The sequence below is a fragment of the Akebia trifoliata genome, unplaced genomic scaffold (genome assembly GCF_017979445.1).
Source record: "Akebia trifoliata isolate Shusen 1 unplaced genomic scaffold, ASM1797944v1 Contig00209, whole genome shotgun sequence".
In the NCBI taxonomy this organism is placed as follows: domain Eukaryota; kingdom Viridiplantae; phylum Streptophyta; class Magnoliopsida; order Ranunculales; family Lardizabalaceae; genus Akebia; species Akebia trifoliata.
The window spans coordinates 1170-14367 of NW_028236862.1; the positions used below are offsets into that span (position 1 = coordinate 1170).

The window sequence follows — 13198 nt, forward strand, 5'->3', positions numbered from 1 at the left end:
TTCAATGTTACTTCAGCATTATCTTTAATATAATGCATGGGTTGTGTTGATTCAAGAAATAACACATGATCTAGATCACGTAAAATATATGCATCTTGATAATGCATGTCCTTACGATACATGACTCGGGATTATTTTCAACTATTGGATGTTATATTCACACAGTTAAGTGTATGTGTCATTTCTTGAGTCAGCAAAACCCTTACTACTAGCTAGAATGGTTTTAGGTTGACGAAAGATGAAAATGAAAATGAAAATACAAGGAAAAACTCATTTTTACATCCAAATTAAACAAACATAACCCCTCAATTGAATGCGATTTGCAATGAATTTTAGAAAGCGATGTTGATTAAAACTGAAATAGAAGAATGGATTAACTAAAGTCTCAAAAATTCTTTGACATTATGACTTGAAATAAATGTCAAGAAGTTAAAGCACGCCTAATCCAAAGCTGTTTGTTATCTATATAAAACAAGATTTTTTTATTATTGAACAACTACTATTTTTCCTTATAATAAAAAAATATATAGTTATTTAAATATAAATATATGCATAAGTCTTCGAGGACAAATATAATACCAATTATATGACTTATAAAAAATACTTTCCTTACCAAGTAACGAAAGTTTGGTGCAGTCCAATCCCATCCATGTAGCATCAAAATCATGATTCCTACTAACTTGATCATGATTGAGGAAGAAAAAATCTTCAATATTGTAAAAAACCAAATAGAAAAGTCCCCCACAATAATTTAAAACACTAAATTAGATCATTTTCAAATATATTATTTAAATTAAATTGAAAATTTATTGAAGTGACAAAGCAAAAGCTAAGAATAGCACTAGAGAGAAATTACGCCCAAAGCTCATGATTTAGTGTAATATGTAGGTAAGAACCATGATCTTAGAACTTGTTTCAAATAGTAAATGTGGATCATCCATCACATTGACTTTTTTCGGGATTTAAAACGTCTAGATGATATTTTAAAAATATTACTCGAATTTATGAAAATTTTGTCAAGTTAACTAGTTAGATTGTTTCTTTTTAGAAATAAATAATTATTATTTGTTGATTTAAATATTTGTTACCCATATAAAAGGTTTTTTTATTTATTGAACATCTACTAATCGACTTGATAATAAAAAATGTATATATACTAGAATTCACCCGTCGGTGTATAACTATATAGCAATGGTCTAGCCTTGATTGATTGTCACTATATCTCGTCATTTAAAAACAATTTCTCAAAAAAAAAATTCACCAGAAAATTCATCGATCTATTGCGACAGTCCAAAGTCGGTTGCCGCTAATTCTGATCTATTTCAGACTATATATGAACCCTAAAGGACTGAGGTACCACAATCAACATAGGCCCTCGCCTAACTCTATGAGTAGATCATTTGGTTTGGTTCCCCTTAAAATGATAATTATACGAGCAATGAGTTGACTCCAAACCACCTCACACCCAAGGCGTATTATTGTATCATTCATTTTCCTTGAACTTTAAATTTCTCTAGATATCAAACCAAATTGATGTAAATCAATCAAGCTGAGCCAAGCTAAGCCAAGAAAAAGTTACAGAGCCACTGATTAATTAATTAAATAGTGAAAGAGAAAGAGAAAGCGAAGGCGATAGTACTTATGTGGACAAGATAGCTTTTAAATATCCATCACTCCTTTAAACCTCCCACACCTCTTCATCTCTCCCTCTCTCTCTCACACACACACACACAAAGGAGATGCTTCACAGAACCAGAAGCACCTTCAATTTAGGTGAGGAGAGTCATGAATGTAAGAAAAAAAAGTCCACCATTAGAGACCAAGCCAGCTCAAACAAGAGCTCTGTGGATCCAATACTCGGATTACGAATTCTCATCCAATGTTCGGATTATGAATCAAACATAGTCATCAAACCCACATTTAGATTAATCAAACCCAAAGTTCAGATCCCCATAAATTTTGAAGAATCAAGCTTTCTCAAAGCATGTTATCTTTGCAACAAACGATTGAGCCCTCAAAAGGACGTCTACATGTACAGGTAACAAAAGTTTTAATATTTCAATCTCGAAGAATATAGAGATTTCTAATAATCTCGAGGAAGATCCAATTGATTAATTGAGTTTTTGTTAATGTAGGGGTGACCAAGGTTTCTGTAGTGTGGAGTGCCGGTGCAGGCAAATTTTCCTGGATGAAATGAAGGAGATAGAAGCATCAACAAAGGAGATGTTAGCATCCTATAGACATTGTCGATCAAATGGTCGGGTTGAATCAGGTCGTAAGAGACGGATTTCTGCAGCAGCTTAAACCCAATATTTCTTTGTTGGAAATTTTGGATTCATAGTCTTGTCTTTAAACATTTAATAGAAGTCTTGAGATATAAGGGAATAAAAGTGAGTAGTTAAATGTATTATGTTTTGATAAATTTGACTACTTTTAATCTCGGATTATCAAAACAAGGGTTTATTACATATTATCTACAAATTAATTTGAAACTAAACGAGATCCTCGCATGTTACCTAAAAGTAGAGGGGTTTTCCAAAATTCCATCAGTCTTTGAGAGCTGACTCCGAAGTAGAAGAAGAAAACCAAATAACCGACCTTGAACTTTAAAGAAGGCGACAAAAATGGCGATGCGGTAATCAAATTTCTTTCTCAGATCTCTCTCTGATTTGTATTTCTCAACATCCTTTCTTATGATCTCTTAGAAATTGAAAGTTTTTCACAGAAAAATCAATGTTTCGTAGATAATTTCATTTTCATGGGTGTTTCGTCTCAAAAACATGAAAATCGAAACAAATTAAAACGATACTTTAAACCATGGATATGAATATTCATATTCATTGTTGTTAGCAATAGATGACTCCTACATGAGATCCATTAATGGTGGATCAATTTGGTACTAGGCCATGTGTGTGTAATGGGACCTAAACACCGATGAATCTTGATCTTGAGGATGGGAGATCAAGAAGGTAGAACGTCAATCAAGAGCTATGTTACCTGATTCGTGGTTACCTCACCTCATTTCAAATTTAGGTTCATGGTTCATGGTTCGCCACTCAAGAATGAACCCGATTCGTAGGGGCAGACAAAGACAAATAAGGTAAAGAAGACGTAGAAGATAACAAATTTTGAGAAGAAGAAAAAATCAAATTTTATTATTTAATAAGTCGAAAATGAGGGTATTTGGTCAATTTTCACGAGGTTATTAATAAAAATCAATATTAAAGGGGGTTAGGTTAGTAATTTGAAATTTAGGAGGACATCTCAATATTATCAATGTGCTGAAGGGAACACAATAGTTTAAAACAATGTTGAAATTCGTTGCCAACTGTACAGCAAACTAGTTAGTTCGAATCGATTCCTGAATTTGGTAATTTAGGCTCTATTTGTTTGCATTGCAAACATGAAATTTTATATTTTTTGAATTTTACCTAATTTTGTTATTGATTCAATCTAATTAAAAAAACTCGTTTGCTTGGCCCGTCTACAAACACAAAAAATAAAAAAAAATACATTTGTGTTTGTAGACTGGCCAAGCAAACGATTTTTTTTTTTTTGGATTGAACCAATCACAAAATTAAGTAAAATTCAATAAATACAAAATTTTCTTGTTTGCGATGCAACAAACAGAGCCTAAATTACCAAATTCAAGAAACGATTCGGACTAACTAGTTTGCAGTTTGCAACGAATTTCAACATTGTTTTAAATTATTGTGTTCCCTTCCACACATTGATAATATTGAGATGTCCTTCTAAATTTCAAATTACTAACCTAACCCCTTTAACATTGGTTTTTATCAATAAATTTGTGAACATTAACCAAATACCCTATCTTCGAACTATTAAATAATAAAACTTGATTTTTTCTTTTTCTCAAAATTTGTTATCTTGGACATCTTCTTTACCCTATTCATTATTTCGACTTTTAAATGTCCTCATCTTTGTCTATCCCTACGAATTGGATTCATTCTTGAGTGGCGAACCATGAGCCACGAACCTAAATTTGAAATGAGGTGAAGTAACCACGAATCAAGTAACATAGCTATTGATTGATGTTCTACCTTCTTGACCTCCCACCCTCAAGAGCAAGATTCATCGGAGTTTAGGTCCCATTACACACACATGGCCTAGTACCAAATTGATCCACCATTAATGGATCCCTTGTAGGAGACATCTATTGCTAACAACAATGAATATGAATATGAATATCCATGGTTTAAAGTATTGTTTCGTGTCGATTTTTCATGTTTTCGAGACGAAACACCCATGAAAACAAAATTATCTACGAAACAATGATTTTTTTGTGAAAAACTTTCAATTTCTAAGAGATCCATAAGAAAGGAAGTTGAGAAATAAAAATTAGAGAGAGAGATCTGAGAAAGAAATCCGATTACCTCATCGCCATCGTTGTCGCCTTCTTCGGAGTTCAAGGTCGTTACTTGGTTTTCTTCTTCTTCTTCGGAGTCAGCTCTCAAAGCCTGATGGAGTTTTGAAAAACCCCCTCCACTTTTAGGTAATATGCGAGGAACTCGTTTATTGTCAAATTAATTTGTAGGTAATATGTGATAAACCCCTGTATTTTTAAACTAGTGATATGTCCCTTGATTTGGGTATCTTAAAAAAGACTCGTATTAATGTTTCGAATGTATCATTTGTTTTAGTATTGTTTTGATATTTTAAAAATCTGAAACATTGATACAAAACGACATTTTAAACCTTGTTCATATCATCTATTGATTGTGATAGATTGGGTGTTTGATCTTTGTTTTAAACCTCGACTCAACTCAATGTCTTGCAAGTTGATTCAGGAAATTCAAATAAATATATTTTTTTTAATTTGATAAATATCTCAAAGGTATTTTTAAAAGCTGAAAATTTGGAATTATAATTTTTTTTCCTCCTTTAAAAAAACGCATAAAAGATAATATCTAACTCATTTCATCTGATTTCCGAGTTCACTCGACAAATAGATTCAACTGATTTTAAAGACCGAGTAAACACTTAGGGCCCGTGTGGATACAGGAGCCAAAAGTACTTAGAATATAAGTACTTTCATAAGTACTTTTTGAAGTACCGTCTGGAGTAGGTGGATAACTATTGTGTGTTTGGATGCAGGTTCTGAAAAGTACTGTCAGAAGTACTTTTGATAGAGTTTTGTGTTTGGAAACTATTTTGGATTTTGTTAAAATAATCAAAATGCCCTTATAAGTATCAGTTACTATTTTTAACATTATAACTCTACAAATTATTCTTCAAAAGAAATAAAAGTTATGGTTTTTATTCATTAAAACTAATATAAACACCCAACAATTATAAACAAATATAAGATATTGTGAGCAAATATATACAACCACTAAAAATATGAAGAAGCTTTCACCAAATCAATGGATAGTAAATTTATGTGTAATTATTCACATCAATCTTGCAATAAGAAAATTTCAACTATGGTTGGAATGCTCATGGATAAATCATTGAGTGAGCAATTGGGAGAGCTAGAAATCCAAATTTAAATGCTACACTATAAGGCTACCACCACATCAATGGATAATAATAAAATATTACTTAATTACATTTTTGAGGGTATACTTGTAATTTTTAAAATTTATGAGGGGCATACTTGTCCCAAATACTACACCAAAAAACTACCACCACATCAATGGATAGTAATATAGTATTACTGCAATTGCATTTTTTAAGGTATGCTTGTAATTTTCAAAATTTATGAGGGATATATTTGTCCCAAATGTTACACCAAAAGGCTACCACCATATCAATGAATAGTAATATAATATTATTCTAATTGCCTTTTTGAGGGTAGGTTTATAATTTTCAAAATTTATGAGGGGCATACTTATCCTAATATCGTCATTTTGACAATATTTTGTGGCTCCGCGCAAAAGTAGTTTAGAGAAGTAGCATCATTGGTACTCCGTGAAAAAGTACTAAAATGACTCCACAGTAAAGTAATTTTTTCCAGGAGTTATTTATCCAAACACCTTTAAAGTGCTTCTGACTCCCCGCAAAAGTCAGAAGTACTTAGAGAAGTCAATCCACACAAGCCCTTAATATTTAAAGATAGATTCTATTGCCACACCAAATTTTGCGAAGAGCACCCAATTCATATGAAATCACCTAAGAATCGGCACCATCTTGGAGTGCTCTTAGGAAAAGCTGGTCTGGCAATAGAACTCTCTATTTTATTGCTCTCTTTACCGGTGGATTAATTTTGGAAGAGTCAATGCTGGGGTGACACAAAGGTGACAAAAACTCATGGTGGCGCACATATTACTATAGATTCTTTTTTGTGAGATACCAGTGAAAAACATCTATGGTTATGTGCGTGCCACCACATCATTTTTGTCACCTTTGTGTCTTCGTTGGTGTCATTCCAGCATTTTCCATTTTGGAATTTTGACGTCAATAGTAAAAAGTATGAGAGAGTGATTTAGACACACCCCTCTATTTTGCTGAATATTTGAATTATCCCCTTAAGTTTTGAAATTGATGACATTCATTCCTAGACCTTATTTTTCTAAATAAGTAATTTGAAAAGTCTTAAATGCCCTCATCTTTAACACCAAATCAAAAACCATGATTTTCCTTTTTAAAATCAATCATTTTTAACCTCTAAATTTAGATAATTTATATCAATTTTTTTTTTTTTTCATTCTTCAAATCTCATTGCAATATACAATTTTTGAGAAAATATTAAATGATGAAATTTTGGTAGAAAAATCAAGGATTTTCAAAAAGGGGACAAGGTAGAAAATGATGGATGAAGATAAAAGATAAAAGATAAAGTTGAAAAGGTTAAAGTTACCAAACAAGTTGAAAAGTTTGAAATTGACTGATTTTTGGAAGAAAAACAAATAAGATTTTTTGGGAAAATAAAAAACAATGGGATTTTGGGTAGAAAGATCTAGAGTTTCACATAAATGATTAGTTCTAGGTTGAAACAATCAATTTAAGATAATAGTCAATTAGATATACCATAGAAGTTTGAGAGTTTGAAGATGACTGATTTTGAGGGGAAAAAAATATGAATTTTTGGCTAGAGATTGAAGATGACAGCATTTAAGTCTTTCCTACTAGCCTACTTAGAAGATTGAGTGATAAGTTTCAAAGCACAGGGGGTCTCTAATTTTACGTAAAATAAGGGACCCACGTCTAAATCATAAATAAAAGAGTCCTGATAATTTGACGGACTTTTGGTAGATGGACTTGACACACGTGGAAACATATAACTTATTCAAAATATAGAAAAAGAGAGAAAAAAAAAAGAGTTTCTCTGTTCATAATTAAATTTTTTTTTTATAGATATAATCACCTTGTGACATTCAAAATCATGATCCGATGAAATGGGATTGTAGATGATAAAATTATATGAACTTTTAAAAAAAAAACTAAAAAAAAAGTTATTTTTCACCTTGAATTTTATTTTTAAATGTGGATACTTGGTAGCCGTTCGTTTTAAACATCATAGATCAAGTTCAAAAAACAATTGTTTTTAATTATTTATTTTTTGAATATGAATATTTTTATGAAATCTAGATGTTTGTATTGTTGGATTGTCAATGTGATGATCAATGTGGGCCCAAATCCTTTTTAAGATTTAAAATCTAAAAAAATAAACATTTGGGCAAAGAACAGGTAAGAGAGAGAAATTTTCATATTTTTATTTTTTAATAAGTTACGTGCTTTCGTATCAGCGTGCATCTAGTCGATCATTAAAAAGTCCATCATATTATAGCTCTCTAAATAAAATGACTAAGTACATTCAGTGGGTGGGGTGCAATTTCATTATTTGCATTTATGGAATACAGCATGTATGTGGGCCCACCAATCATTCTTATTATTGGTGCGCAAAAGCAATTCAACTAATCACAATTATCATAAAAAGTTTGACTATTTTCCTGTTTAATTGTCGGAAAATATTAAGGTCAGTTGGATGCCAAAATCGTCTAGGAGCATCCCACCAAATGATCAATGGCCAAGATCAATTAATCAGTTTTTCCTCTCATCTCAATCGTCTGTTTGATTTAGGCAAGAAAATCCGATTTCATATATCCTCAACACATTTTAATTCTCTCTCAACATTACGGGTGTTATTTTTTTTTTTTTTTTCTCGCTTTCAATCCATCTTTTCCTCATAAAGATATTAAATAGAAGGAATACATTTTTGTTGGTTGGTGTAATTTTGCGGAAGAAAGTAAAAATGCTCAAATAAGTAAATACATTCAAAACTAGGGGGTACAACTTGGTTCGATTTGGTTCGGGGTGAGGTCAAATTGAAATCAAATCGACATAGGCCGATTCCATTAAATAAGAACCAAAACCGAAGCCAATTTCATTGGAATCAAACCAATCCAAACCAAATTAAAGTCGATTTGATTTGATTCGATTCGATTTTATGAATTGTTAATATTCTATAAATTGTAAATACCATTTTTTTTAATAATAATAAAAAAATTATATATATAATAAACATAAAATTTTATACAATAAATCACTAATATATCCATAACAAGTTATTAGTTTATTTAAAAAAGATCATTAATCTATGTCCTAACTCCTAAAATAATTCACACACACACACACACACACACACACACACACCACACACACACACACACACACATATATATATATAATATATATATATATATATATATGTGGGGACGGTTCAGTAGCTTTAAAGTTTGTCAAGTTTGGTGCCAAACATTTTTCAAAATATGGGTTAGAAGCTTTGGAATGAGCTGATTTTTTGTGAGGATAATCTTTATAATGAGGAGATCATCCTCACCAAAAATCAGCCTATTCCAAAACCTCTAACCCCATCAAAAGTGATTTACAAAAATTGGATGGTCCACAATTCTTCAACTTGTAAACTAGGGTTAGAAATTTCAAAATGAGCTGATTTTTTATGAGGATGATCTCTTTACTGTAGAGATCATCCTCACAAAAAATCAGCCTATTCCAAAACTTCTAACCCCATCAAAAGTGATTTACAAAAAATGTTTAGCACCAAACTTGACAAACTTTAGGGCTGCCGAACCGCTCCCTATATATATATATTTATTGTATAAGGGTTCGATTCTCGGTTTGGTTTGATTCTATATAGGTTTAATTCGAGAATTGAACCAAATTGATCGGTTCTCCATTTTTGTAACCCGGAACTAAACCACAACTTGTTCCAAACCGAATCAAATCACTCCAAAGCTATTGGTTCGGTTCGATTATCTGTTTGAACTGAACCAAGTTGCACCCCTATTCGAAACATATAAAATGCAGTGACGAGTTGATATTATATATCAATAGAAAAATGGATTCTTTTCTTTATTTTTCAGTATTGGACTTTTTTCCGAGGTAAAGATAGTTAAATCATCTCATGATGGAATGGAAAATTATTGGGTTGAACTTGATTGAATGATCTTAAACAAGTAAATGAATTTATGGTTTGTTCCCATTAACCACTTTGGAATTGATAAAAGATGAATCAATTTTGGATAAAATTGTCATTGATCTCGTTTAGAATGCCCGAGCATGAGTGATGACTTAGGGAGAAATCCTAAGTCATTAAGCAATCTTTCCTTTCCTTCGGTAAGGCAGTCCTAAGCTATCTATCATGATTTCACTAGAGAATTCAACTGAATGTTTCTGTCGTGTTGTCCCTTCCTACGACATGTACGTGGAGTTTGCCTTCCCAAATTTTAGTTTGTCAATCCATGAGAAACTTTCGTTTGTAATACCATACCCCTAGAGAAAGTGGATCATCCAGAGCTGCTTCTTTTAAGAGTTGTCCTAAACCACTCGATGATAGGGGGCATATGTGTTTGATTGCGATCAAACTATGCTCAAATAGTGAATTTAGAATGCGATTTGAATATACATATCTTGAATGTAAGATATAATTTCATATTTTTTTATCCTTGTAATTGGAATAAGACCTATACGATAATGGTGATGAAAATTGAAATCTCTACATTCCTTCCAAAGTTTTTTCTCTTTCATAGAGTATCCCCATATGTATGGTTTTTTCTATGGTTAAAAATTATATAAATTAAAAATAAATAAATTACTTCGACTTGTGGTGCAATATGGATGATTATTGTCAAGATAATTAATTTATACTAACACAATTTAATTAATCTAATCGACAATCATGTATTTTACGATTAAGAAGCAATTGCCTCTTATACAAATCATGTGTTAATTGGCTATAAATAAGGCACAACATGAAAAAAGCTCATATTTGACAGTCCAAGGCCTTCAAATTTCATAAAAGTCAATGGACCAAGATGTCAAAATTTTCATTATCAAATCTTTTTTTTTTTAATGGTTCGAAACTATCAAATGAATGGAGGATGAGAGAAATTCAACACCTCTAAGCCATCAGATTGGGGAGCATCAAAATTTCAATGGCCTTGGGTTGTCTAAATTCAATTTCTAAAATTCATGGGCCTTGGCCTGTTGAATTTTCTTGTTGAAATTTTCAGTTTTCTCATAGTGAGGGATGTCCTATTCTCATGAATTCCCACATTTATTTGAGTGATCCACAACGACGAAGATGTCTCTTTTTCTCACCCCAATATCGATGAGAAAAGAAACACAAAGTTCTCAAATTTTGTTGAGTAGTAGTTCGAGTAAGTCTTGAATGAGCTCCTCGAAAGGTTGATGCAAATAAACGAATTTTTGTTCTACGTCTCCGAGCTATATACCCTCGTCTAATTCTGGTCATTGAATCAAATGAAAGACTATGTTTAGATTGAGAGAAGTGGAGGGAAGAGAAATGCATTAAAAGAAGAGAAGAGAAGAGAAATTCAATTTCTCTCCATCATGTTTGGATTGACAAGAGAAAACTTAGGACAACCTTGAAATTTTAGAATATCTTAAAAGAGATTTAGGGGCAGAGTTGGGATTATAAAATATTTTAAAAGGATTTCTTTTCTCTTGTCTACATTTTTTGAGAGAAAGAAAATTCATCTTTTCTTCTCTCCAATTCTTTTCTCTTCTCTCCCCACTTAATAATCCAAACAAGAGAAATGGAGAGAAACTCTTTTATTTTCTCTTCTCTCCATTTCTCTCAATCCAAACACAGTGTAAATGTTGATTTGTTTTCTTTCATAAAAAGGTTATAAAAAAAAAATCAGAGCCCGTGGCCCCAAAGTTTATGGGCCTGAGAAGCATGATTCTTATCATATTGTGGGCTTAACATAAGCCCAAAGCCCATGTTTTTCTGGGTTGAGTGGATTGGGTTCGCTGGCCAGCATCTCACAATTGTCTTGGGTTGTGGGTGGTTCGGGCGGATCAGGTATCCAAAATGGCGGTTTTTATGTGCTCTGATTCTCTGACAGTTGCATCTGCCATGACAGCCCCTCTTTCCTACGTGTCGCAACGAATTCTGTGCCAAACACGTGAGACGTGTGCTGCCTCAGACAGCAAAACGTGGATGAAACTTTTCATGGCAAAACGTGATATCCACGTGCCATCGGCACGTGGCACTTTTCTGCTAACGCAGTGAGGGTGGAGATGAAGAGGTGGAGTAAGGAGTATAAAAGGAAAATTAGACTAGGCCCACAGCTTCACATCAAATCTTCTTTATATTCATTCGTTCTCAATCGTTGATTGAAACAAATCTCGACAAGATTAATAATTAACGGAGATGGAGTTGGGTGTATTAAATTTGTTATAAGCTTTAGGTGTACTATAGTAAAACTTGTTGGTGTAGTTGTGCCCGACACTGTGGTGCCAAACGGCTGTTGTGCGGAGCAAATGGCGTCAGGGATTCTCAATACCGAGTAATCCTTTGCAGTTCATCGAAATTCTATATTTCCTTAAATACCCTTATATTTATTATATTTTACAAATGACTTCTTTCTTTATTAAAAACCCCTCACATTTTGGAGAAACTTTGAGATTTCCATATGTTTTAAAAGTGAAGACATGCCCCTTGAACTCAGTTTTCTATGGAAAACTAATAGAAAATGACTTGAATACCCTAGTCTTCAATCTCTATCTAAAGTCCTTGATTTTCCTTCCTCAAAATCAGTTAGTTTCAAACCTTCATTTTTTTCACCAACTTGAACATTGTATCTACTTTAAACCTCAAGGTATGATTAAAATTTTGGGTGAAAAATTTAATGTAGTTTTTTTTGCTGAAGATTTAATATAAGGTTGAAAATAGTCAATTGAAGATAAGGTAAAATAAAGAAAAATGCTGATTGAAATTGACATTGTTTTAGTTATTGCTAACGTGGATGTGTCTATAGAACCATAAATGCTTTTCATTGAGATGCAAATGAGAAACATCTATGTTCTATGCACACCAATGTTACTCCAACGCGAATCTTAAATAAAGTAAAAAAGTGCATTGCAGAGGTTGAAGAGCTTGAAAATTATAAATTTTATAATAAATAAAAAAATAAAGAATTTTTAGGTTAGAAGTTGAAGAGGAGGGCATTTGGGTTATTTAGAATTAGTTAAAATAGAAAACTACATGTCAGGGATGGTATGAGTGTTGTAATTTGTGAAACCTGATAGTACACTTTAACAAGGAGGTACTGTAAATCAAGCCATGCTTTTATGCAAGTACGTAATTTCATTAATATTATGTAAAATCCTAATTAGATTTCTTGGGATATTTATATTTCTCATTTTTGATGAAAAGGTGTAATATGTAATTACGAGTTTTTCTCTTTATAATAGAATCAGTGTGATCCGTGGACGTACCTCAATATTGGGAGAATCACAAAAAATCTTTGTGTGATTGCATCTTGTATTTATTTTTTGATTCGCTTTCTTCTTTCGATTGCACCTGTTTTCTTAACAATGAGATGAGTTTGAAAATGCTAGGTACCTCAAATATTTCACCAAAACATTGAGAGTTATGTCTAAATCACCATTGGCTTTTTCTGTCTTCTCAATCTTCTTTGCATCTTTGTATTTTTACTACTTACATCCCTAGATTATGTTACAAGTCTGAATTGTTTTTCTTTATTTTAAAAAAAATTTGTTACCCCCTTCAACATTTAACCTTTTGCAATATGACTTGGGATCTTGTATTCCTTGAAGTTAAATAGTTACCTTACTGTTCTATTCTTTTAGATGACTTTGCCTTTTATTGAAGAGTTCACAACTTTGGTAGGCAATAAAGGGATTTATTTATTTCACAATATACAACGATGTCTTATTGATTAGT

At 32.2% G+C, this 13198-nt stretch overlaps 1 protein-coding gene across 1 annotated transcript; it reads left to right on the forward strand.

The window, feature by feature from the left end:
- Positions 1-1676: 1676 nt before the first annotated feature.
- On the forward strand, positions 1677-2405 carry LOC147381872 (FCS-Like Zinc finger 17-like). The gene is made up of 2 exons (XM_086429868.1): positions 1677-2038; positions 2136-2405. The coding sequence occupies exons 1-2, from the start codon at positions 1740-1742 to the stop codon at positions 2302-2304; spliced, it is 468 nt and encodes a 155-aa protein (XP_086285994.1). The 5' UTR covers positions 1677-1739; the 3' UTR covers positions 2305-2405.
- Positions 2406-13198: the final 10793 nt, after the last annotated feature.

Bases quoted from the DNA above. Each gene is read 5' to 3' on its own strand.
- LOC147381872 (XM_086429868.1), top strand. From the start codon at position 1,740: ATGCTTCACAGAACCAGAAGCACCTTCAATTTAGGTGAGGAGAGTCAT. The intron at 2,039-2,135 runs GTAACAAAAGTT...TTGTTAATGTAG, and splicing joins AAGGACGTCTACATGTACAG to GGGTGACCAAGGTTTCTGTA.